The 22,135-nt window shown below is 38.1% G+C and overlaps 1 protein-coding gene across 1 annotated transcript; it reads left to right on the top strand.

Moving 5' to 3' along the window:
* Nucleotides 1-335: 335 nt before the first annotated feature.
* Nucleotides 336-20,374, top strand: smyd5 (SMYD family member 5). Its single transcript, XM_053481912.1, has 13 exons — nucleotides 336-434; nucleotides 734-842; nucleotides 3,336-3,475; nucleotides 5,099-5,220; nucleotides 7,219-7,288; nucleotides 7,480-7,584; nucleotides 10,252-10,314; nucleotides 11,095-11,165; nucleotides 13,620-13,726; nucleotides 13,973-14,029; nucleotides 14,147-14,241; nucleotides 17,561-17,631; nucleotides 19,503-20,374. The coding sequence occupies exons 1-13, from the start codon at nucleotides 342-344 to the stop codon at nucleotides 19,639-19,641; spliced, it is 1,242 nt and encodes a 413-aa protein (XP_053337887.1). The 5' UTR covers nucleotides 336-341; the 3' UTR covers nucleotides 19,642-20,374.
* Nucleotides 20,375-22,135: the final 1,761 nt, after the last annotated feature.

Genomic DNA, 22,135 nt, shown 5'->3' with positions numbered 1-22,135 from the left:
AAAACAGAAATACAGCAGCTGACTGTTTCGGGGAAAAAGAAATATTAAAAACTCGCCCTGATCTCTTATTGGTCAATCTTCTTACATGTCCCGCCCTCATCTGCTGACGTCAACACCGATTACACCCCCCTTTTTGTTCGCCAATTAAAATGTTTAAAAAAGGATGTATAAACTTTTATAAAATGTTTTCTGAATGAAACATATAAACCTTCGTAATTATTATTCATGCATATAAAACATTTCCTTATGTGTTCGTGTCTGACGTCAACTCCCGTCGAAAAAAAAAAAAGCATCCGATTGGATATCCGTACAGAGGTCAAAGTTGACACGTGATTTCCAACATGGCGGCTCCCTTGGATGACATGTTTTCTCGATGCGTTGATCCCGGTAAAACTATTAACTGCGTTGAAGTCCGGTTTATCGACAATGTCAAGGTGGGTATCTGTAATAAATCTGCTTCACACTAACATTCCTGACTTTCTTTGCCAAGCGGTTCTTTATAGACAAGCTCCTAAATGTTTTAAACCGGAGATCTATGGGTACCTTACAAAAATTTTATATTAGAATATTAGACCAGTCACTTGCCAGTCATTGAGACGTTATTACTGTAATCGTTTTGTAGTTATATTGCTTCTAGATTAAATCGATTAGTGCTACTTGGTCTCAGTGCCTTAAAGCAGGCCTGAGTCACACAGCATTAAACCTGTACTCCATTTTCTGTCATTTTCTTTAGGGTAAAGGACTGTTTGCCAAAAGACCTTTCAAAAAAGGCGAGACCATCTTTACTGAGCGTCCCCTTGTGTCTGCCCAGTTCTTGTGGAATGCCTTGTACAAGTATAAAGGTGAGTAGTGTGGTGTTGGTCAGCATGCAAATAGTTGCCTCAGGAAGTCCCATATATCCATACAAGCATTCAGGAATGATACGGTGTACTTCATCTTCAAAAGTGATTGCAGATTGCCCATTTTTGATAACAATACTTGGTCAACATATAATACTGATCCAATACTGACTTGCATGTCCAAAAGAAACAAGTTGCACACACTAATATTTTGTTTGTCTGAATTCATCTTTGATCACGTCATGCAGTGTGCTGGACAATTTATGTGTGCAAATGATTCTTTATCCTTCCAGAACCACTCTTTTACGATGTGTGTCCTGGAATACAGTGGGGCAAAAATTATTTAGTCAGCCACCAATTGTGCAAGTTCTTTCACTTAAAAAGATGAGAGAGGCCTGTAATTTTCATCATAGGTATACCTCAACTATAAGAGACAAAATAAGAAAAGAAAATCACAATGAATTAATTGGTAAGTTCCTCTGTAAAATAAGTATTTGGTCACCTACAAACAAGCAAGATTTCTGGCTCTCACAGACCTGTAACTTCTTTAAGTCCTCTACTCGTTACTTGTATTGATGGCATCTGTTTGAACTCCTTATCTTTAAAAAGACACCTGTCCACAACCTCAAACAGTCTCACTCCAAACTCCACGATGGCCAAGACCAAAGAGCTGTCAAAGGACACCAAAAAACAAAATTGTAGACCTGCACCAGGCTGGGAAGACTGAATCTGCAATATATAAGCAGCTTGGTGTGAAGAAATCAACTGTGAGAGCAATTATTAGAAAATGGAAGACATACAAGACCACTGATAATCTCCCTCGATCTGGGGCTCCACGCAAGATCTCATCCCGTGGGGTCAAAATTCAGCTCAATTTTTATTTATATAGATAAAAAGAACTGTAAGCAAAAATCCCAGAACCACACAGGGGGACCTAGTGAATGACCTGCAGAGAGCTGGGACCAAAGTAACAAAAGCTACCATCAGTAACACACTGCACCGCCAGGGATCGAATCCTGCAGGGCCAGACGCGTCCCCCTGCTTAAACCAGTGCATGTCCAGGCCCGTCTGAAGTTTGCTAGAGAGAATTTCATTTGGATGATCCAGAAGAGGATTTGGAGAATGTCATATGGTCAGATGAAACCAAAATAGAATTTTTGTTAAAAACTCCATATGTTTGACTTGCATCCAGAGAGCACCTACTGTGAAGCATGGGGGTGGAAACATCATGCTTTGGGGCTGTTTTTCTGCAAAGGGACCAGAACGACTGATCCATGTAAAGGAAAGAATGAATGGGGCCATGTATTGTGAGATTTTGAGTGAAAACCTTCTTCCATCAGCAAGAGCAAATTCAAATTCAAATTGAAGATGAAGATGGCATTGAAGATGAAACGTGTTTGGGTCTTTCAGCATCACAATGATCCCAAACACACCGCCAGGGCAACAAATTCTTATTTTGTTTCTCATAGTTAAGATATACCTTAAATGAAAATTACAGGCCTCTCATATTTTTAAGTGGAAGAACTTGCACAGTTGGTGGTTGACTAAATACTTTTTTGCCCCACTGTATGCCTGTGCCATCAGGGAAGAATAACTCCATAGATGTCATTACCTGGTTCAGGTCGTCAGCTGACATTATTTTATTGCCACGTAACGCTGAAGAGTCTTGACCTGACCAACTTAGGCAACCCCAGATCATAACGCTGTCTCCAGAGGCTTGTACAGTGGGCACTGTGCATGATGCGCTTCCTTTTTTACCCTGATGCACCCATTGCATTGTGGCTGTAACTTGATAAATAAATGCAGCTGTGATCTATTTTTAAGTGCTAAAAATTAATCAAGCATTTAAGGAATCTCTATTCAAACCTCTTCTTAACCTCTTCTTTCTTTTCAGCACCATTCTTTCAGGTTTATATAACTTGTGGGATAGATCTTAACCCACTTTTGGTCATTTTAAGGTTTTGTTTGATTTGTAAAAGTCGATAATTTGAAATTTTGAAATGGTATATAATTCTTTATTAAATTTATTTATTTATTTTTGGCCATGAAGCATAATCTAATACATTAGCATACAGAAACCAATATTTATTAGCTTTATATGATGTTTGAATATTTAATCTTATTAATGATGTATTGTGTCTCACCTACTGTAAGTATTGAGTTTTTTAAAAGGCAGACATACTGTATCAGTTCAATCTATTGGTAAAGGTTCATATTATTTCCAGGTAACACTTTAAACTATAGAAATGTTGTGGTGTGAATACTTACACATAATGTACAATATGTACAAAACAAATACATAAGAGCTGAATGGACACTTTCATGTATTAAATACTGTCTCCAGTAAATGTGGCAATAGTAGCTGGCACTATTTTGTGAAGGCACACCAAGTCACTTCATTTAATGTATATGCTGGCACACTTGGCTATTAAAATTGATTCAGACTTCTATGTGGTTGAGTTGTTTTGTTAATCAGTTAATGGTTTCTTTCTGCAGCGTGTGAGTATTGTCTGCGGGCTCTGGAGACGGCAGAGGAAAATGCACGCAGACTCGGTGCTCTGCCTGCCCTCAGTCTGCCCCATCCTGAGTTGTGTAAGGTCCGGCCCGAGGTGCACCAGGCCTGCCCACAGTGCCAGGTACCGAACTCCATCACCTAATAGTTCTTATTTTCTCCTGAAAGTGTGTGTGTTAATGCTCCTGCTGAAATACCCCTCATATAATGCATTTTTTCATTCTTCAACAAATAGGTGGGAGGGGCTCTTCTTGTATGAGGTCACAATAGGTTGAAAATCTATTTGGCTGGCTTAAACCCCAGCAAATATAACAATAGACAAAAGGAAGGAATGGTATCATATTTGTGGTTTGCTACACACACTGCAGACCATTCTTAATATCTGAAAATGACTAACAGCAGATTTTTGCATAATACAAGCTCTTTAAGTGTTAATATAACAAATACAGATACTCTGAGTAATGACAGAGGGATTAGGATATTATGATTATGCCTATGATTTCTAAGAAGCAGAATTATGGTAGACAGGCTATGTTTGGGCATCTATATCTTAGAAAATGTGCATTAGTTGTAGGGGTGAGGGTAAAACATTATGATATTTGTCTTCTTTAATACAACACAGTATGTTTATTAAGTTTTAATTCAGATGTTTTACAATCACAAAAAAGGAGATCAATTAAATCATGAAAAACCTTTGTTTCTTTAAATGACTTAACAAAAAGAGACGGAATTCCCGTTACTTGTTCAAAATATTTACATACAGGGCTGAAACACGGAAATCATGTCTCTTAAGTCATCATTATTTTACTCTTCCTGCTTATCGGTTTTAATGACACACCAACTTTTTACACCTCATTACGTCATTAAAATTTTTTTTTATTTTTTATTTTTGGTAATACAGTAAATCCCTGACTTACGAACATTTGAGTTAAAGAATTTCCGCAGGTGCGAACAGACAGTGGATCTACGAACAGTCATTACTTCTCCGTGCGGGAGAAATGAGTCGGCCTCACTTTTTCAATGAATCAGTCTGGAAGCACGATGATAGAAAATGGCTGTCCTGATGGTGAATAATCCCAATTTTGGAAAAACCTCAATGAGACAGCGTACATAGTCCGTTCAAGCATGCAGTAAACACCATGTAGTGTTGTCCTCCCCGCGATGTCTTCTTGGACTGCCTTTAAACAAGATCAGCTGACCTTGCTGTGTCACTGAGATTCCCCTTGCAATTTGGAGGCCCGGTCCAAAACCCATGTATGCTTTACGCTGTATATTTGTGTGAACAGTGTATAAGACTCGCTTTGTCAGACTTACGAATGAATCTGACTTACAAACGTTCTTCCAGACCGGAACTCGTTTGTAAGTCGGGGGACTGTATTTATTTTTCATTTTAGTTTTTTTCATTTACGTTTTTTCGGATTCAGATATAAGAACTGAATGTAAAATCTTGTTGTGACACAAAATGTCAATTTGTCATTGCAGGGCCATTTTAACTATATAGTTAAAAACTGTTGGTAAAATAAAAATCTATTCAATGGAGCAAACAGATTTACAGCACCAGATCCACTTGAGAATCAACCACCACACTCATATACTGTATGTGTCTGCTTAGTCATCCTTCTTCTGCTTCGCAGCCTCCTGTGTGTGATTGATCATGTTAATATTAGGTCTGTGGTAATAAACTGTCTACTCCTGTGTTTCTGCTTCTCGTTGGTTATCCCTGTGTTATGTTTGCTGTCTCCTGTAGGTGATGTACTGTAGCAGTGAGTGCAGGCAGGCTGCGTGGGATCAATATCACCAGGTCCTGTGTCTGGGACCTTCACATAATGATCCTGATCATCCAGTCAACAAGCTGCAGGATGCATGGAGGTGAGAAACTGAAAAAAATAAATGAATAAATAAATAAAAAGATATACGTAATAATCCAGATTTAAATGCTGTGAACTGATTAAGCCTTTCAAAATGTAAAAAATAAATAAATAACAGTGCTGCTATAAGACATCTGTTACAGTATGTCTAGGATGATCGTCATTACAATAATTTCTTTTTTCCTTAAATTCTTGTCAGTTAATCAGCACCATTTGACTGACATTAAATATTGTCAGTAATTAAACTTTTGTATTAATTTCTTTTTTAGCTATGTTTTATATGTAAGGTCATCTCTGTTATAAAAATTGCTAAAGACAATTGAAAAAAAAATCTTATGTGCCAAAAATATGTCTATGCTTGTAATGTTAGTGCGAAATAGAATGTAGAATTGTGCTAAAGTGAAAAAAGTTACTGCATTGATTAAAAAAAAGTTTTTAAAATTAAGTAAATATGATGATTATCCTTCGGCATCATTACCTTTATAATATGTGTGTATATATATATATATATATTTTATATTTATTTTATATTATATTTTTACAGTATTTTTCTTTCTATTAGTTTTATTATTAATATTTTTAACATTGTGCATTATTAATGAAGACATTTAAACTATGAAAGAATGCTTAAACATAAACAGAAGAGTGGTTTTTTTGGTTCTATATTTTAGATTGTCAAAAGTAACTGCATTTAACTTTGATGACCGCTTGGCACATTCATGGCAGTCTCTCATCAGATTCATGAGGCTGTCACCTTAAATGAGTTTCAATTCGCATGTGTGCCTTGTTGAGCGTTAATTCGTGACATTTCTTAAGGTGCTTTAGAACTTTTAGTTGTCTTGTGCAAAGAAAGAGATGGGTACAGAGTCAATAGCCTTATTAGTGCTACTAGAGCTACTGTGCCAAGTGATGACAAGAAGAATAAAGACACCATATCATTACTTTAAGAATATAAGGGTCACTTAATCTGATAAATTTCAAGAACTTTGAATATATCCCCTAGTGTAGTCCTAAAACCATCAAATGCTATGATGAAACAGGCGACCAAGAGCTACCTCTGCTGCAATGGATACATTTATTAGAATGACCAGCCTCAGAAACCACCAGTTTACAGCACCTCAGATTAGAACCCACAGATTAGAACTTCAAGAAGCATTTATCTCAACATCTAATGTTCTTCTGAGTGAGTCAGGCCTGCATGGTCAAATTGTGGCAATGAAACCATTACTTCCGTAGATCAACAAGCAGAAGGGGCTTGCCTGGGGCAAGAAAGACAATGAATGGACATTAGACCAGTGAAAAACTGTCCTTTGGTCTGATGAGTCCAATTTTGAGATGTTTGAACGGGGTAAACAGATGTTCCTGGATGTGTGTGTGGTTCTCACTGTAAAGCATGGAGGAGGAGAAGTGATGGTGTGGGGGCGCTTTGCTGGTGGTACTGTTGGTACCCTTAACCAGTATGGCTACCACAGCATTTTGCAGTAATGTGCCATCCCATCTGGTTTGTACTTAGTGGGACCATCATTTTGTCCAACAGGACAATGACTCCAAACGCACCTATAGGTCATGCAAGAGCTATTTGTCCAAGAAGGAGAGTGATTGAGTACTGGTTTGGGATAAGATGGACTGTAAAGTGATTGAAAAGCAGCCAAAAAGTACACAACACATCTGAGAAACCAATCCAGCGCGACTACCTCATGCGGCTGACTGAGAGAAGGCCAAGAGTGTGCAAAGCTGTCATCAAAGCAAGAAATGACTACCTTTTAAGAATCGAAAAGATAAAACATTTTTATGTTTTTTAATATGATTTTGCTGACTACATTGTTCCATAATTTCAATGTCTTCAGCATTAATATACAATGTTGAAAATGTTAGAAATCAATAAAAACTTTGACCAAGAAGGTGTGTTTAAACTTTTGACAGGAACTTTAATATATTTGTGTGTGTGTGGGTGTGTGTGTGTGTGTGTGTGTGCGTGCAAACGTGTCTTGTTGTTAAGGAGTGCACACTACCCTCCAGAAACCTCCAGCATCATGCTAATGGCTAAAATGGTTGCTGTTGTCAAGCAGGTAATTGTCTTTCTCTTTTTGCTCCTTTTCAGAGTAATAGCTCTGATTGTGGAGAAGGGTTTTTTGGCTGAGAGTGCTGAGAATGGCTTTTGCTATAGACAAATCATCCATTTGCTTCCTAACTTTCAACTTTTCTTTCAGTGCTTGTTTCAGATGATGATGATTTTTTTTTGTTGGTCTTTGATTATCAGTCTCAAGACAAGGGGTGCTGGCAGAGGCTGTTTTCTCACTTTTGCAGCCGTGCAGCCAACGAGCAGGAGGAAATAGCACACAAACTATTAGGAGAGAAGTTTCAGGTATAAAAAATGGGTTGTTTAAAGATGTTTTCTGTGTATCTTCTCGAGATTTTCACTTACAGTATATGTCAAATAAGATGCATAACATGTTTTTGTGCAAAGATGTATGGACATTTTACATGTTTTATTCATGTAAAGGGTTACACGATCGCTATCGTTCCAACATTTACATTATGGCATTTGGCACTCACCCTCATCCAGAGCAACTTGGATTTTTTTTTTTTTGGGGGGGGGTTTCCAATTTTCTCCCCAATAGTCATCGTAGCCAATTTCTCCCCGTCACTAGGGGGCTCCCACATTAAGCCTACTACTACCACTCAGTTGGGAGGGCGAAGACTATCCCGTGTTTCCTCCGAACCGCGTGAACCGCATCTTTTCGAACTGCTTGCTCATATACCGTTAGGGGCGGAGTAACACACTCGGAGGAAAGCGCTAGCCGCTCCTTCCGCGTGCGTGAGCTCACAGACGCCCCTGATTGGCTGTAGAGCCGTGATTAATGTGGGAGCGCAAGTACCTCTCATCCCTCCCCCCTGAGAGAGCTCGGCCAATCAGCTCTCTCTGTGCCTCCGGCTGTGAGAGGAAAACAGCATCACCCGGGGTTCGAACCAGCGATCCCCGGATGATAGGGCGAGCACTTTACCAATCAGTAAATTGGACCACTGATTTTGACAATCAGTGGTCCAATGCGTTAACTGCTAAGCTACCCCTGCTCTCTTGTATGAACTCTACTTTGATTTGATTTAAAAGTATTTGAACTTTACCTTTCTTATTTTGTCTCCTTTGTTCACAACTATCAGGAAGTTCCTTCCTTTAATATTATAATGATTAAGTACAGTATGCCTGTCGGGAAATGCATGTAAAAAAATGGCCACAGCAAAAAATAAGGACTGGGAGGATCAAATTAATTCAGTCAGGTATCACGATTTTTTGGGTAATTGTATCGCAACACTAACTCCAAAATCAAATGTTTTATTTATATACTGTATGTTAATAAATCTTGTATTTATATACAGTAAGTTTGCATTTAGGCGATACGGTGGCTTAGTGTTTAGCACTGTTGATTTTACTGTAGATTCCTGCTCCGGGTCTTTGTGCATGGAGTTTGTATGTATTTGCACCCTGTCCAGGGTGTACTCCACCTCATACTCTAAGTCTCCTGGAATAGGCTCTAGGCCCCCCCGCCACCCCGTATTCAGGATAAATCGACAGTAAAGTAAGAGAGTGAGTGATGTTTACATTTCAGGTGGTAAAATGTTGCTGTTCCTCTGTAATACAGTAATACATGTGTTGTGAAATTATAGCACTTCTGTGAATAATGATCAAACTATTTAAGTTTACTTAAAATTGAAACGTCAAATCAGGCTATTTATGAAATCATGATACTAACAGAATCACAATACAAAAAGAATCAGCAAAATCAATATCATATCGGCTGGATACTGATGCCTCCCCTTCTATTTTTGAAAAACGCATTTATAATTGAGGGTTTTGTCATGTTGTACACAAACTTTAAATAAAAAAAAAAAAACTTGAGTAATCGATTTAACATTCAGCCATCAAAATGGTGATACATTTATAGTGAAACCTTGGATTGGGAGTAAGGCGGTTTGCAAGTGTTCTGCAAGACGAGCCAAAAAATTTTTGAAATAAATTTTGACTTGGAAAACGTAAGTCTTGGTTTATGAGTACCGAGTATCATGCATCACGCATACGCTTCTTGTTTTGACGCTGAGCGTCACGTGATCACAACTGAGCCAACTGTTTTTCTCTCTCTTGCGCTGCGGAATTGTGGGTAATCGTCTTCTCTGCTGAATCTTAGTGCGTGTCTCTTACTGGTTGATAATCAACATCCGTGCACGTGTGTACTGTTTACTATACCACTGTGACCACTGTGTCTGTATGTGCGTACAGTGTGCGTGTAAAGCAAAAGCAAGTTTAATTAGAAATGTTAAAAATAAATTTTTTCTCTCTGCTGAAGTGAGTGCAGAGAGAGAAAATGGAGACCCCTCCTACTTTCGCCTTCACAGGCACACACACACACTCTCTCTGCTCTACACAGAAATACTGCTCTGTCGCGATTCTTTTCAAAGGTAAAGTGCATTTACTTTACCGCAGTAATTCCGTTAGTTCGTGTGTCGCTCAATCGAGTTTCATTAGAGAGATTTCTTTTTTTTTTTCAATAAAACAGTGTTTCCGTTGTGTGCGGGTGTGTGTGAAAAGAGTGGAGGAAGGGTAACTGTGTAAGACGAAAAGGGGTAGAGGGGATCTTACTTTAGATTTACACACACACACACACACACACACACACAGACACACACACACACACACACAGTATTGGGATTTTTTAAAACTTTTTTTTTAAGGTAAAGTGCAGGTTAACTTGTTTTATTTTTAATTATTCTTGCATATTTTTTTTTTTTTGGGCTGTGGAATAATTTGAGTTTCCATTATTTCTTATGGGAAATTTCAATTTGGTTTACGAGTGTGTTGGAATATGAGCCCATTTCCAAAACGAATTATGCTCGTAATCCAAGGTTCCACTGTATTGTGATTCTCCGAGGTAGAATTTAAGAGTTTTAAATCTTTAACCTTTTTGTATGTCCACTTGTGTCTGTGTGTAATTCTCTCAACATTTTAATACATTTTACTTTTTTCCCCTTCCCTCAGGGCCAACTGGCTTTGCTGCGGAACCTTTTTACCACAGCACTCTACGACGATCACCTCAGTCAGGTCAGAATCCAGACGACTGTTATTCAAATCATTAGACATCCAGCTTGTAATCAAATGTAAAGTCTCCTTTTCAGCAGCTAATGAACTTACAAAGAATCCCCACTTGCTTTCAGTGCTAACAAGACCTTGGACAAATAAATTATTTTTAAAGGACACACTTATAATGTGGATAAATGGCTGGCTAATCCTCGATCATATATAAGAGAGAAGTTTTTAAAAAGCCTTCCTGAAATAATTAACATCATGCGGATTTTTTTTTTTTTTTCATTTTATTGGATCTTATGTAAAAGTGTTTATTTATTTAGATATTTATTTATTTTTTAAATTTCTTAGATGCAGTGATTGCATTGAAACAGTAAATAATATCACTATATCACAGCGAGTATGAAAGTATTTACCGTTAACACCTGTATACCAAATGCAGAGGCCTGTAATGTAAATATCTGCATAGTAACTATAGTAAAAGGATATAAGGTTAATAATCATCTAAAATAATGAAAGCCTGTAACAGTAATAACAGTGTAAGAGGTGTGAACATTAGTAAGGGCGATGTAAAATGCAACAATGTAAAATGCAAATACAGTAGAAATATGCTAATACTGTCAGGATACCTATTATAAAAAAGATACAATATTAATAACAGTAACTTCTTAACGATACTCTAACATTCATATCAGTGGAACAAGTATAACAGGCCATAAGTTTAATAACATTAATAACGTTAATAATGAAGTGTGCATTAATAATTAATGAACATTTTATTGGTCCTCTGCTTTGCAGTGGTTCACTCCAGATGGCTTTCGCTCTCTCTTCGCGCTCGTCGGGACCAACGGGCAGGGCATCGGGACCAGGTCGGAACCATGTCGCTTTCAATTTTTCTGAATCTCTTTTGAAGTACAAAGGAAATTCCAGTCATTTCAAGTTCCCATTTGGCTCCGTGAAATCTTTGAATTAGGACTGGAATTAGGAGAAGTGAAATAGTTGCCAAAACCACAGTGCCAAATATGTTTTTGAGAATTTGGTGAAATTGGCTATTCACGTCACAAGGGCAGCACATTGGCTTAGTGGTTAGCACGCTCAACTTGCACCTCAAAGATCAGTTTTCGATTCTTGTCTCGGCGATTGTGTGCATGGAGTTTACATGTCCTCCTTGTGCTCGGTGGGTTTTTTCTGGATATTCCGGTTTCCTCCTACAGTGCAAAGACATGCAGACTAGGCTAATTGGCCCGTAGTGTGTAAATGCACATGTGAGTGTGTGCGTGCGCCCTGCGCAGCCCATCCAAGGTGTACCCCGCCCGGTTCCTCAAGTCTCCTGGGATAGGCTTCAGGCCCCGTGTGACCCTGTACACAGGATAAATCGGTTTAGATGATGTAAATTCATTCATTTATTCATTCATTACTCACCAGAGTTAGCTTCCTAGCATGGTGACGTCCAGTTTTCCCTCTTCATCTGTCAAAAAAAGGGCGTCAGAAATTAAATAATTCTCACCGTCAAATGATCAGTTAAGATGTAACGCTAAATTATGTTGTAAATAGATTAGTTCATCTAATTTTTTTCAACCATTACAAAATAAAAAATCCCCTAGTAATGGTTAAAGTTAGACTGTATTTACTTGGATCACAACAGACACTACACCAAAAGTACTATAATAGGTGCGTGTAAATTAATACCCCTACTATAGTAAAGCTAAAACCTTACTGTGAACTGCCTAAAAACTTGTGTTGTCTGTTTTATCTTACGTCTTTATCTTAGTAACTTAGACATCTCTTAGTTTGCTATCAGCATATAGCATACTATACAAAGTTATCTAGACGCATCAAGAACCGCTATGATTTAACAGCAACCTGTATACATGTGACCTATGAACCTGCAACACATACCTGTATTCAAAATGATTCTGGATCAAATATTGGAATGTGGGGAGAAGGCTTCGCGGTATACCGTTATGATCTAAACAATGATATTGTGCATAAAAACACACAATAAAGTATGCACTATATTTGCATTGACACGGAAATGAAGGAAAAGGAAATCAATGCGGATTACTTTCCTTCCGTCTTGGTGATGTACTCAAAGCACACAAAGCATTTTTATGTCATCAGGTTATTTACATACAAAGCAATAACATTTCTGTTTTCCTGTGAGAGAGATTCCAAAGACTAATAATAAAAGAAATCAAATGATTTTTTTTTTAAAGAAAAAGATGAATGGGAATTTCAAGATATGGTTAATAAAAACATTTTAAACGCCATTAATCCTGTTGCTGCCCTTGTATTTAGACAAGATTAATTTCAATAGGAAGAAAAATCTCCACAGGTTGTATTGGCCGTGGCTCATGTTGCTTTGTCTGTGTATTATTTTTCCCTGGGAGCTTGTTAGAAGCAAAAAAGGAAATAAAGCAAATCAAAAGAAAGTGCACTATCCTGCAAGATCATTAAATGAACAAATATTTTATTATAAACAATATTCTGAAAAACAAATTAATCTCCTTCATACTTTTATTTACACCAAGCGGAACGCTTAGCGAGATATAAAAGTCTTTGGGGTGTGCTGTTATAGGAAAATAATCATCATCAGCCAAGTTGACTAAAAAAATGATTATTATTATTTTAGCTATCTATCTATCTGTCTAGCTATTAAATAAAGAAATGCTGAATAATTGAATGAATGAATGAATTATTGAATACACATCACTTAACTGAGTTTCCCACTTTATCTGTCAAACCAGGTCAGAAATGACAAATGTTGATCAATTTCTAGTTATATTAACAATGTGGAATGTCCAAAAACTCTTGTGCATCATTTACATTCCATTATAGTACTTCCCTTACCAATATCTTTATTTGTTTTTTTAACCCCCCACAAAGCAAATTACCCTAAAAATAACAGAATTTTTCATGTTCTTAACGAACCCAAACCCCAAAACACCCTCTCTCCTGAAGACTTTGTAAAACTCTGATTGTTACAAAGTGCTGACACTGAAGAATCCTTCTATAAATGCAAGATGAACATCTCTAAACATAAAACTCCCTCCATATCCGCAATTCCATGCATTAATTAAACGTGTTTCTGTAGTGTATCTTCTGTAGTCATTGTTGCTAGAACACACCTGACCTTGTCGTGCGGATGAACTGAAAAGTGCAGATAACTAATGACTAATCAGAATTGAGAATGATGCTGAAAATAGAGTTCAGTGATTGTGTTTGCGATTTTTGGTGATTAAGAACTTTTTTTGCTTGTACATGTATTAGCTGTATGGTATGATTTTCCACTTTCCGTCTCTAATCTCTGGTTCCATGTTCAGTTCCCTCAGCCAGTGGGTTCATGCGTGTGATGCGCTGGAGCTGCCTCACCAGCAGAGGGAGCAGCTGGATGCTTTTATTGACCAGTTATACAAGGACATTGATAAAGGTCACTTTTCCTTCATGCGCACGCACACACAAACGCACGCACGCACACACACACACACACACGCACATAAGCAAACACACACACCACTTTGCTGGAAATGTGACCAGATCGAAACACTCACTATTTGTGATCCTGATACTATGTTTGAAATGCATGTATTGATCTAGTTAAATGTGAAACAGGTTTGATGAATGAAAGGTTTTCCATAGACTCACAGAGTCCTTTCTTTTTTGACTCGTCTTACAGAAACGGGCGATTTCCTCAACTGTGAAGGATCCGGTCTCTTCCTTCTTCAGAGCTCATGTAAGAATAACAACCAATATTGTTTTTTTTTTTTTCAGTCTCTTTACCTTACACAAACATTATTATAAAAGTAAAGACATCGAAAGGTCACTTCCAGTCATGTGCTTTGTCGTCAAGGCAACCACAGCTGCATACCGAACGCGGAGGCGTCCTTCCCCGACAACAACTTCCTGCTTCACCTGACCGCCCTGAGTGACATCAGCCCTGGCGAGGTCAGAGGGGGTGTGCCTTGAGATGGGATGTGCTCCACCCTAAGCGGTGTGGTGTTCACTTCCAAAAGCTTAGGTTTTTGTCTCTTCAAAATGACAGATCAAACCGAACAAGCGTATTCAGTGTGTGTGTGGTGCCAGATTTTAAAAAGGAGTGGACACATCCATGTCCTATTTTCATGAAGGCGAAGGTTTTTGTAAAATTAGATTTGGTAAATCATGTTACTGTAGCTCCATTCTTTCTTGCCTTTTGAATTACTGAATTCTTTTTCAGCTTCGTATTTGCACATCAGTAGCTGACATTTGTACAGGAATAGCTGAAATCCTAAGCAAAAACTTGTTTTTTTCTCATTGTATTATTTAATATTAGAGTTCCAAAGAAACATAGCTAGGCATAGATGACTGGTTAAATCCTTATACTTTCTCATAAAGACTTGGTAATAATCGTTTATGATAAACGGGCTCTATTTGCAATGAGTCACTTGCAGGTTCTGAGCAAGGTGGTGCATGTAGCCATGACTCACGCGGTCCCTTTTCATACATTAATCATCATTTAATGTAATTGAGGGAAATTTGTATTCGGTACATAAAATGGAGCATTTAGGACAAATTTCACAGCTTTCCGACATGATATTATGTGGTACTGTACGCCCGTGGTTATTGGTCAAAGCAAATGAGAGGGATAGCCTGGGTGCAAATGTTTGTAAGAAAGCAAATGTATCCTTAAGAATATTAGATTGGAAACATTAGTAAAGATTGAGAACATCGAGACCTACAACACATTAATCTTTGTCGGGCATCACGTTGACCTTGTCATTCTCATGAAACAAGAATTTTCCTAACTTTTATGCCAACTTTAGAATGAATAGAAATTGACACAACTACAGTTTGGTTCTTTTTATATACAGTATAATTACTAGGGGGAGGTATGGTTAATGATTAATGATTCGATTTGTATTGCAAATCTGTTAGTATCACAATTTTGTAAATATTCCGATTTATTTTTATTTTTTTCACATTTGAGTACAATTTAAAGCCTGAGTGTTGCCTGCCAATGTGTGGCAGAGCCAATGGGCAGGAGAAAGCACAGTGGTTAAGTCGTTGGACTATTGATCGGAAGATCCCAGTCCAAACCCCACTACCACCAAGTTGCCAACTGTGCTGGGCCCTTAACCCTTCACTGCTCAGATGTAAAATTCGATTTAAAAAAATCCAAGTCGCACTGGATAAAAGAGTCTACCAAATGGCATTCATGTCAATTTAATGTGTGAATAGTTTAGAGCGCACCCCCTGTTAGATTAATGGTGGAATCTCAAGTTCAAACATGTATAAAATAAATATACATATATTGTGCACTCAGTGTGGCAATACATGGACTGCCACACAAAATAATTGCAACTCTATTGATTTTGCTTCTAATCTCCAATAATTAGGGTTGGAATTTTTTCACAAAATTGATTAATTAATTGTTAATTGTATTATAACAAGATGCATGTTCAAGTTTTATTTAAACAGTTTTAGTTAGTCAATCCCAACAAATTACTTGTTGGCACTGTCGCCTTGCACCTCCAGGGTCCGGGTTGGATTCCCGGTCAGGCTCGATTCCCGTCTCTGTGTGCATGGAGTTTGCATGTTCTCCCCGTGCTTGGTGGGTTTCCTCCGGGTATTCCAGTTTCCTCCCACAGTCCAAAGACATGTAGGTTAGGTTGATTGTTGTTCCAAAATTGCCCGTAGTGTGTAAATAAGTCTATGTATGTGTGCCCTGCGATGGATTGGCACCCTGTCCAGGGTGTACCCCACCGCCCTAAGCTTCCTGGGATAGGCTCCAGGCCCCCGTGACCCTGAATACAGGATGAAGCGGTAGAAGATGAATGAGTAAGTGAGAAACAAAAGTAAACATAATAATAATAATAATGATAATAATAATAATAATCCTTGTCAAAAATACCGCTCTTGATCTTCTGTCTTCAGTTATGGAAAACAAGGCTGCTAAAAATACAATATTGAATATTTACATTCTATCAGAATGACAAGTTAATAGATATCTGAGCTATGAAGAATATTATTATATAAAACAAGCATTATTAGTTAATATTATTTAATTGTTAATGCAATTAATGATTAATCATTAACATTCCTCTAAATATGGAGTACTGTGCAAAAGTTTTTAGCCACCCCTCTTATCGAATTAAGTGAAATCATGTTAATTAGAAATGAAAGAAATGGAATTTTATTTTAAGCTGCCAAGTGCCTGCAGATGTCATTTAAAAAAATTGGTTGTTGGTTAACAACGTCAGCAGCGACCTCATTTCCCCTCTCATCTCAGCAATTAGCATTACCAGTGTGTTAATAATTGATTGCATCTTCCGTCTTCAAATGCACCTGTTACTCACTGGCTCATGCCTGTGGTGTTTTTTCTGCTTGAATGATTCACAGCTAACTGGCTGGCTTAACAAGCAAAAACATTTCTCTGAAACTGGTCATGTTACAGGGACTGGACTGAGAATGAGAGACGAAGAGTCCTTTAGGAAACCTGGGGAACGGTTCCTCAAGACTACATTGAAAAAAAAAAAAGAAATAAACAAATAACAAGAAAGGCTGGCTCCTTGAAAGCAAAGGAATAAAGAAATGACGGGTGGCTTAAGACTTTTTCACAGTACTGTATACAATATATATGAAAACATGTTTTATGTTTTTTGAATAAAAGTTGATTAAAGATTAGATTTCACTCGTATCTTTAGCATAACATTAAAATTTTTTATAGACCTCTTGTAAATGAACCTCATGCTGGGCAAACGTTTGACTAATTGCATGTGAAATTATTATCTTGAAAGGTAATTGTGGGTAATTTTTGGTCAATTAACCGGCCAGTGGTTCTATAATTGAGTTCACTGTACGGTGCTGTAGGAAATATGTTTAAAGGAAGCAGATGTTTGCTGTTAATATGTTTAAACCTATCTTGATTTTGTTTATTTTGTATCCAAATTTTGAATATTATGTGTACACTGATTATGATATCATTTTTTCCACTGATTAGATGTGGCATGTCAGACAGATGTGCTGTGGATGTTTTTTTGTCTTGCATCCTCCACCTTCCATGATTAAAACAATCCATTCAGTGTGAGTCAGATCAGATCAGAGCCAACAAAGCGCATCTGTGTTCTTGGCTTATAACCGAGCCGTAACCAAAGGCCTGAAAGCTGCGGAAATCTCTTTATGGCTACTCATCACCTGAGTTAACTTTGACTTTGGTCGGAAAGCGAGTTGGTAATTGACTGTTACTCTGTTCTCATTAAAGTCTTTCTTTTTCGGCGCCCCGTAGGAAATCTGCATCAGCTACTTGGACTGTTGCCAACGAGACAGGAGCCGTCATAGCCGGCACAGGATCCTGAGGTAATGAATGCTACAGCTTGTTTAAGAATTCATACGTCCCTCCACAAGGGATCAATTGCCATGCGGTGTCTTTGTGTTAGTGAGAGCGCAGGAACTGGGATTAGTCTTGGACCCCTTGCTCTATATTGATCGCCTGCCTATATATTGACTGTTTATTTGATGGAGGAAAATAAAGCGGGTTAGTTTGGAAATTCCAGATAATTTTAGACATATTCAGTTTTCCCCCCAGTGAGACGCCTCACTTCGGCTTCAGACGCCGCTCCCGACGTCTCCAGCTGTGAAGCTCAAGCAAATGCTGACTGCTTTATTACTGATGCTTCATGTGTTTGCAGGGTTTGCGAGACCTTCAGAAAGTTCGAAGTTGCACTAAATTAGAAATGCATTCTTGCTCGTGTGGTGTTTCTCAATTGAAATACTAAAAGCAACACTGTGCCTTGGTATGCACTCGTTTAGCACCCGAATGAGTGTATCCAGTGTCTGGCTAGGTAGTGTCTTTATTCTCTCTCAATGTCTTTAACCATGAGGTGACTATTTGTTTCATATAGCAGGAGCATCGTATGTATGGACACCCGTATGTACTTATTCATCAAATTCTGGATTTAGAATAACCCTTGCTGTTATAATAACCTTTATTTTTTGGGGAAGTCTTTCTGCTAGATACTTGAGTCTTGCAACAGGGATTTGTGATCATATGAGGTCAGATACTAATGTTGGGCGAGGAGGCCTGTGGTGCACTCAGCTTAGATAGTTTATCCCATAGGTGTTCAGTAGGGTCATATCAGGGATCTGTGTAGGACAAGTTCTACACCTCTTCCTTGGATAACCATGTGTTCATGGAGCTTGCTTCATGCATAGCACGAATTGGCATGCAGGAAAAGTTTTTGGCCTAATGTTTTATAGTAAATGAAAGCTGTAATGCTACAGCATGCAAAGACATTTTGGACAATGGTGTGCTTACATCTTTGTGGTTAGCAGGCTTACGATATTGATCTCTTTAAATTCCTTAACAACACATCTGTATGTAGTTTCAGTATCTTGTGGTATCCCCCAAAATTAGGAGTTTGCGAGATCAAACCTAATGGTTCCACACATTTCTCAAAAACTAGAGCTAGGTTTTGGCAGGAAGGATGACGTTCCTCATCCCTGTCAATTAGCAGAACACTTGCCATGGCAACTATCATGTACAGTATGTGGAAGAGGGCAGTTGGTTGCAAGGTGAGGAACAGTGTGTGAAGATGCAAAGACAAAGCTTGTGCTGGTCCTTACCCTTTTAGCGGTCATACAACTGAGAAGAACTCACTAGTGGATGGGAATTCCCAATGATTAAACTTGATTTTAAAAATGGTTGGCAATGGGGAAAAACAAGGAACAAAAAAATGTCAGTACACCACTTGGTTAAAACTACAGCTAGATTGGTTACACTTTTTTGTTTCAGGATATCTGTCATATGCATATTATCTGTGTTTGAAAAGTGTGTGAGAAGGTGTATGTTTGAGAGAGCAAACTCAGGATAATTTGACATTTTCTTTCAGTTAATGTTGAGAGAAAATAATAACAACCCTAGCAACTCAACTTTCTGCCTTAAAAGATAAAAATGGTCATCCAATTTGGGAATGGAAAAAAAAAGCAGGCAGAAGAAAGGGTCAGAAAATGTCAAATCTGAGTCTGATGTTTTCAGGGCATCAGGGGTCTGATACTAATAAGACCGGATTAGTGCATCTTTAGTTGAACCTTGGATTTTTCCATGAGTTTCAAAGTCAGATTCTTTATACTCAAGTTATTAGGAGATATTTTTTGTTGGTACATTAGGATGCCTGAGGAGCTTATGAAAACACTACAGACATCTATTTTTCCCCCTCCACTTTTTTCAGAGAAAACTACTTGTTCGTGTGCTCGTGTCAAAAGTGCATGGCACAGATGGACGACGCGGATGTGACCTCTGAGGATGAGGACGAGGCGGAGGGAGAGACGGAAGGGGACGATATCGAGGATGAGATGACGGACGTGTGATGAAGATCGGGTTTTGGGTTTCACCATTTCCCCCCCCTGCATTTCAAACCAGTCTTTTTGTGGACGTTTACACTTTCATATCATCATAAAGAAAAGCATTTGAGTCACCATATCCAAACTGCAGCTCTGTCCATTGGGGTAGGAGAAGTAGTTCTGGGCTATGCAAAGGATTTTGTCTCACTTGTACATCTTTAATTCCCGTCACATCACATTAGTGGGGTTAAGAATGCTTCCATTTCTAATGTTCCATCACACCTTGCCATAAAAAAACACAGATTCTAACATATTTCATCTATGCACTGAGACTTTTGATACATTATGATGCCCTAACCCAGCATGAAGTCTTTTAAAGACAAAATAATCAACATTTCATCAGCTTTTATTAGACTGTAGACACAACAACCAGCCATGCGATGTCTTCACCGATATTTGAGTTTACTTGGCTCAGAATGTAGTGTCTACTTTTGCTCGGAGCAAGTAGGGCACACGTAACCTCTTTAAACTCTCAGAATGTGTCAGCTGCTTCAGACTTATATTCCTAAATCTCATAACTACAGTGCCCTCCAGTATTATTGGCACCCTTCTTTAAATTGAGCTGAAATGATTGTATAAAAATAACCTTCTATACAGTAATTCAAAGTTTCTATTCAAACATTTGTTCTGGCAGTAAGGAAACTTTTACATAAATTTAAACCAGTTACTTTTTTTTTGTTATTGTTTTTTTTTTTTTTTTTTTTTTATTATAGTCCCCCCCCCAGAAATTCTGTTCTTGTCTTCAATCATGTTTTGTTTCACTGTGGTATGAACATTATATTGTTTATCCCCTAACGTATTCATTTACCAACGGGAGGAAACCAAAGATCTTGAACGTGAAGGCGACAACTGTTTGTTGTCTTACACAAATCAGGTAACGGATATAAAACACTTAAGCACCTAAAATACACATACACTTGATTACAGTCATAATAAAAATGTTTCAGATGTCTGAAAGTGTTTGAAGTTACCCAAGAATGCGAGCCAAGCACACACTGTCACCTCACTCAGTCAGGAGGATGATGAGGGAAGGAAAATGTACTCGAGGATCACAATAATACGAGGGACATTCAAGTCAAACCCGGACTTTTGATTGTGCAGCACACAGTTGAAAATAAAAGCTGCCTTTATTTCTGCTATACTCGTGCACTTATCCCAGCGTTTCACAAGTCCTTGGATGCCATCAAGATAGAAAGTTTTCTCAGGAAGCCGGAGGCATGATCGGATTGCCTGGCCTCCAAAGAAAATGGAGTGAGGTCAGGACTGCATGGAGGATGTGGTGATACCTCCCACCTGAGTAATGCACAAGTAGTGTTTGTCAATGATTGCATTTACAGTTCCCACAAACAGATGCAACTCTTCTGCAAATTATCCATCAATTTTCAAGTGGAACGACAGCATCGGGCTTAAAGGATCGTGCAAGGATGTATGACCTTCTTGAAAACTTTTGCACCATTCATATTTTTACTGCAGCTAAAAGGCTCATTATTGTGTCATGATTTTACGCCTTTATTCACAAGTCCCAGTTTGACTTGAACACCACTCGTAGAATTTTACCCACTTTGTTGTTGTTGTTGTTTTTTTTGTGGTTGTCACATTTCAAAGTGTTTTCAATCTTGTTAAATTTTACAGGAAGAGACTCAGGAATCGCAGGTCTTCTCTCAAGAGAAGGACCAACAGAATATTAATTTTAAGGTGTTGATTATTATTAAAACAGCAATTAGAGAAGAGGGGAATATCCCACATTAAACCCAATTCGAACATGTTCCTTTTTATTTATTAGTTGTAAGTTTTTTTTATTGAGGGTGCTAATAATTGTGGAGGACACTGTACATTTCCTATTTGTTTCACCACAGTTATAGGGTAATAATTTTCGACATCAATTCCAACAAAAGTGTAAATGAATAATTCATTATAATCCTAAAATAGCACTCGTTAATATAAATAGCTGAATAATAAGCTGAGCCATTAATGAGTTTATCAGTTAGAGGTCACAGCAAACATCATTCTGGATGAGTCTGTGGTTCGCAGCAGGTCTTGGCTGATCTATAGTTATGTTTCAGGTATACAGCATTAGTTTCACCACATTAACTGCCAGGCAGATGCATTTTGCCTCGGGATTCTGTTTTTTGATGTTGAGCGAGGACTCACCACAGTGTCGCAGGAGGTAGGAAAACATCGCCGATTGCATTTTCCACCACTTGTCATAATCCTTCAGCGTTTAATACAGTCATCGTGTGTTTATGAAACTCGCTTTGCAACATTCGCACTTTCTCCCTACCGTGCATAGTGTTCCTGACAAATCCTGGCAGTTTCATCAACATCGTGCCAGAACAATTCAACATCGAAAGCGGCAGATGCTGAATTAACATAACTGGATATCTTCAAAATGCAATAATAACGATGTGACAGTTTAAGCGTGATCTGTACACGAAAGGATAAGCGTTTCTTGAATCATTTT

The sequence above is a fragment of the Clarias gariepinus genome, chromosome 2 (genome assembly GCF_024256425.1).
Source record: "Clarias gariepinus isolate MV-2021 ecotype Netherlands chromosome 2, CGAR_prim_01v2, whole genome shotgun sequence".
Classification (NCBI taxonomy): Eukaryota; Metazoa; Chordata; class Actinopteri; order Siluriformes; family Clariidae; genus Clarias; species Clarias gariepinus.
The sequence above is the reverse complement of the archived record's forward strand: the minus strand, read 5'-3'. Positions and strand labels throughout refer to the sequence as shown.

Bases quoted from the DNA above. Each gene is read 5' to 3' on its own strand.
- smyd5 (XM_053481912.1), top strand. From the start codon at position 342: ATGGCGGCTCCCTTGGATGACATGTTTTCTCGATGCGTTGATCCCGGT. The intron at 11,166-13,619 runs GTCGGAACCATG...TTCCATGTTCAG, and splicing joins GGGCAGGGCATCGGGACCAG to TTCCCTCAGCCAGTGGGTTC. The intron at 14,030-14,146 runs GTAAGAATAACA...TTTGTCGTCAAG, and splicing joins CTTCCTTCTTCAGAGCTCAT to GCAACCACAGCTGCATACCG.